At 32.8% G+C, this 5,039-nt stretch overlaps 1 protein-coding gene across 1 annotated transcript in view; it reads right to left on the bottom strand.

Annotated features, from left to right (window-relative positions):
* Window positions 1-2,042, bottom strand: part of LOC112462279 (MAP/microtubule affinity-regulating kinase 3-like) — a 2,870-nt gene extending 828 nt beyond the window's left edge. The window contains exons 1-3 of the mRNA XM_025027967.1: window positions 2,016-2,042; window positions 669-965; window positions 375-545 (exon numbers count right to left, since the gene is read on the bottom strand). Of these exons, the coding sequence (XP_024883735.1) occupies window positions 375-545; window positions 669-965; window positions 2,016-2,027 (480 nt within the window). The 5' untranslated portion in view covers window positions 2,028-2,042. The remainder of the gene's footprint in view (window positions 1-374; window positions 546-668; window positions 966-2,015) is intronic.
* Window positions 2,043-5,039: the final 2,997 nt, after the last annotated feature.

The raw sequence follows: 5,039 nt of genomic DNA, 5'->3' as shown, positions 1-5,039 counted from the left end.
TCTCTCTCTCTCTGTGTGTGTGTGTGTGTGTGTGTGTGTGTGTGTGTGTGTGTGTGTGGAAGGGGGACGCGCGCGCGCGCGCGTATATATTCATTGAGTTATTTAATCATTAATGCCCGTTTTCATCAACGTCGTTTAACTTTAACCTTAGTTTGACTCATTCTTTGTCTCTTTCTAACAGTCTCCCTTAGGTTAGTTAGACTAAGGTTAAAGTTAAACGATGTTGGTGAAAACGGACATAAGTCAATCAATCCCGTGCGCGCTGCAACGCAGCAGTGTTCGATCAAATTAATTAAACTATATATAATAGGGTTATTTACATAAGTCCCCTTTAAATATTCAAAAAAAATATGTATATAAAAATTATAACATACCCATACGTCAGCTCTTGGACCATCATAGTGTTTTCCTTCAAAAATTTCAGGTGCGGCATATGGTGGTGAACCACACCATGTACTAAGTGGAACACCAGGTGTATATTCATTACTAAATCCAAAATCAGCAAGTTTTATATTATTGTCTGCATCAAGTAACAAATTTTCAGCCTAAAAAAAGAAGAAGCAAAAGCTAATTATATGCATATAACAATATGTATACAATTTGTAATAAATTTTATTAACAATTAAGATTGTAGGACATCCAATTTCGATATAACACAACAGCTAGACCTTAAGATCTCGATGAACTACTCTTTGTTGATGCAGATAATGAACGGCAAGTACAATCTGACGGAAAATTCTTCGTGCTTCTGGTTCTGGCATTCTACCATTTCGAACAAGATGATCAAATATTTCACCTCCAGGAGCATATTCTGTCACTAAATATATCATTTTCTCCGTTTCCATTACTTGGTACAGTCTTATAATATGAGGATGTCGTAACCTTTTCATTATATGTACTTCACGAAAAATTTTTGCTAAGTTTTCCTCATTTAGTTTAGTTTTATCTATTATCTTTATAGCAACCTATAACAATATAAATACAATATCAATATAACTTAATATTCTAAAGGTAGGTGACATGCAAAAGTTTCCGATCAAAGAAATAGTTGTTTAATTTTTTAAAAGCAGGATTTAAAAAGAAGGAGATACAAGGGTTGTTCAAGTCAAACCGGGACTTTTAAGGGTAAAGTACGAAATAATAGAACGCATTTATATAAATAAAAACTATATTTATTTTTCGATATAGTCTCCTGCTACATTTTTATACACTTGCCCTGTTTCACTAACACCTGGATACCAGTAGCATAAAAAGATTTATCTGTACCGGAGCCAGAATCGGACAGCGTGTTTCACCTCATCATCAGTTCTGAAATGCTGGCCTTCCAAGAAGTTTTTTAAAGGTCCGAAAAGATGAAAATCGCTCGGAGCAAGGTCTGGATTGTAAGGAGGATGAAGCAATATCTCCCAATCAAGTTCCAATAATGTGCAAGTAGTGCGATAGGCAGTATGACGTACGGCCATTTTTAAATCGTTTGCACCATTCAAATGTTTTACTGCGGCTAATTGTCTCATCGTCGTACTGTGCTTGAAGTCTTCTGTAAATGTCCGCCGGTTTCACGTCTCCATTCACAATAAATATCTTTATAATAATTCGCTGTTCCATATATGCGTTAACACTGTTGTCTGCCATTTTGCATAACTGATTATCAATTGACCTGAGAGAAGTACGCCGCATACTGATGATAGGAGACACTTGTCACTTATTACCATCATAAAAAAATCGTCGCGATCGCATAATACGCTTCAAGCACTCAGTGCTGCCAGTGCCGATGAGTTTTTCCCAATGGAAAACGCTATTATATTCTGTGCAACTAAAAGCCCCGGTTTGACTTGAACAAGCTTCGTACAACCAATATTAAATATATAAATTTATTATAAAAATGAGTTAGATAAAAGAAAGTAGTGTAAACAAATAAATATTTTTATAATCTTGTACGTATTTATGTAACAAATTGCAAGTTAAATAGTCTCCGGTCACTTCGTTATATAAGAGAAACAAATAATTTAACTTACAATACAGCACATTTAAGATCTTTTAGACCACGTTTTTATTATAGATATTTGGAAGTCACATCTTTTACAGCAATAATGGCAGCAAAATGTGCACTCGATTAAACACGTAACGTAATCAGAAGACGCTTTATCCTAATTTCCTACATTACATTTTTGTATATAATGCTGTCTTGTTTGAATGTTTATATTTTCGGGCTCGACACTTTGCTTCTTCTCACAGATATTTAATCGGATTGAAGTCCAGAGATTGAGACGGCAGTTTAAAACTTTCACATTCTCACAGGATAATAGATCCTTCGACTAACATTGATTTATATTATAACCATTGTTATCCTAAAATCCAATTTTATTTTATAGCACACATTTTTCTTTTAGTATATTACAACACTGTACAGTTTATAACACTCCCCGGGAAATTCTACTCCTGTTTTATATACAATTCTTTAAAATTCGGTAAATTATTTCCCGAAAAATTGGAAAAATTTCGGATACCGGTTCCCAAAAAGATCGGTAACGAAAAATTATACACTCTATAACACTCTCCGGAAAATTCTACCCCTATTTTATATATTTTTGGTAAAAATTCGGTCGAATAGTTTAAGGTGATCCTAAAGCCGTGATTCTAGCCGGTTTTTTTCTTAGCACTAATCTTTTAATTGGCTTTATAGAAATGCAAAATTCTTGTCTAGAATTAAAGTACGCATCAAAATCTAGGTCATGGTAGTCGAATTTATATCAAAAACGAAAAAAAATTAATATTTTTTGTTATACGTGACGACCACCACATATAAATTCGACCACCATGACCTAGATTTTGATGCGTACTTTAATTCTAGACAAGAATTTTGCATTTCTATAAAGCCAATTAAAAGATTAGTGCTAAGAAAAAAACCGGCTAGGATCACGGCTTTAGGATCACCTTAAGAGTGTATAGAGAACAGACATACAGACATACAGACATTCTATTTTATTTATATAGATTATCCATGATCTTGATTTCGAGTAAATCAATTTTTTCATAGAAAAATTCCTTAAACTACAATGTTTTCTCCACTATATTTCAAAATTAAAGTTTAATATCTGAAATTACTGTTGGAAAGTAATTCTCGCGCCACACCTAACGCACGAATCCGGTGTCTTATTGAGAGCGCGGTCTAATGATTAGCGATCATTAAGAATCATGTAAATAGGACGATGGGAACCTTTATAGGCACGTGCTCGCGAGGAATAACTCTCTTTCTTACAGGCGACAGATCAGATAGCATAGGACTCCGAAGTGAGCTGACCGGGGTGGCGTAATTTCAGATAAGTACACGGCGAGTCTGATTAGAGCGGTTATCAGAGCGGTATTATTGTAAAGCGTGATTGGCTATTATAAAAAGCGAAAGACTCTGATTAGCAATTAGAATTTAGAATCAGTTTAATTTTTGTAAAGAAAGAGCCACGCGTATACCACGCGTGCATCACGTGGTCGACACCACGTTCTTTCATAGATTGAATAAAATAATTTTTTTGTTTGCAACACTGCGTGAAAGTCTTAATTTCAACAATTACTTCTAATGCTAATTGAACGTTGCATATGTGTTCTATTGCTTCCGAATAAGTCAAAATTTAATTCATTAAAAATGCCTTTTTCCAATTTTCAGCGATACATTGAATATCGATGGTCTTTTATTAAATCTTCTCATTCATTAATACTTCGACGTTTATTTCATCAAAAAAATCCATTTTTTATTTCATAACATAAAACCATTAGCATTGACAACTTTTTCTCACCTAATTTGCATATAATTTAGACCATATTTTTGTTTATCTACAATAAATTTTCATTTTAACGATACAATTAATTCTACTCAATAGTTTCTTTCATCTAAAACTTCGTAGACGTTTTTCTTTTAAACATCTCATATAATATTTCGTAATTATATTATTTATGGTATCGATTTTCCTACTGACAATAAAGTAATGCCACAAGAAGAATTTCCATCTTCGACAATCTTGATCTTTGATCATTTTTTTCCATATCTCAATTAATGTATATCGAGCCATATTATCAGTTCTATGATCTGCAGTCAACTATAATATAATATAAATAATTCCAGTTATTTCCACAATATATGATATTGTTTATACACTCGTACAAAAAAAATAGGGAACACTTCATAAACCCTAAAAATTAGGCTATTTTCAAACTGCTGTAAGTCGGCGAAAAATTATTGTAAAAAAAAATTAAAAAAGCATTTTGAAGCTTGAAGTTTCAAATTTAACGCACTTTCGGTGGATTTTAAAAATTTTTTTATTTTCTTTGTTGTACGCCTTAAAAAAGAACACATTGTTTTGTTCCTTAAAATTAACTTATGTTTGACTACTTGAAACTCAATTAAAAAATTTGTTTTCAAAAAATTCAATTAACGTTTCATAAACTACATAATTTTACCTACAAAATGCTTTTTTTTAAATTTTTCTACGATTTTTTTTTACCGATTTACATGACTTTAAAGCAAAACCTGTATTTTTTAGAAAAAATGACGTAACTCGATGAAAAATCATCGTAGAACAAACAAAAAAAAGCATTTTAAAGCTCAAAATGTCAGCTTTAACATGGTATCGGTGACTAAAATAGTTATTTGTGTAACAAGTGAGGTAAGATGAAAATTCCCGGGTGCGGAGTTTACGCACGAGCCGAAGGCGAGTGCGGTAACCGCACCCGGGAATTTTCATCTTTACACACGGCTTACACTCCCTATTTTATGTTGCAAGTGCCTGGAAAGTGGTCTATCACGCACGCGTAGCGTGCGTAATAGGGCACTTTCCATGCACGTGTTGCATAAAAAATGTTTCTGTCTTCCTTGTTTGGTGCTAAAATTAAAAATGTTGATTTATTCCTTAAAATTACACATTTTTAACACTCTGCAGTTTAATAAAAAAATTTTTTTCACAAAATTCAATACAAATACCACAAACTGTAACATTTTACCTACAAAATGCTTTTTTGAAAATCTTTCTACAATTTTTTTTGACCGA

Source organism: Temnothorax curvispinosus, unplaced genomic scaffold, assembly GCF_003070985.1.
Source record: "Temnothorax curvispinosus isolate PA1 unplaced genomic scaffold, ASM307098v1 QBEX01012161.1, whole genome shotgun sequence".
NCBI lineage: Eukaryota > Metazoa > Arthropoda > Insecta > Hymenoptera > Formicidae > Temnothorax > Temnothorax curvispinosus.
This window is presented reverse-complemented; position numbering and strand designations above follow the sequence as displayed.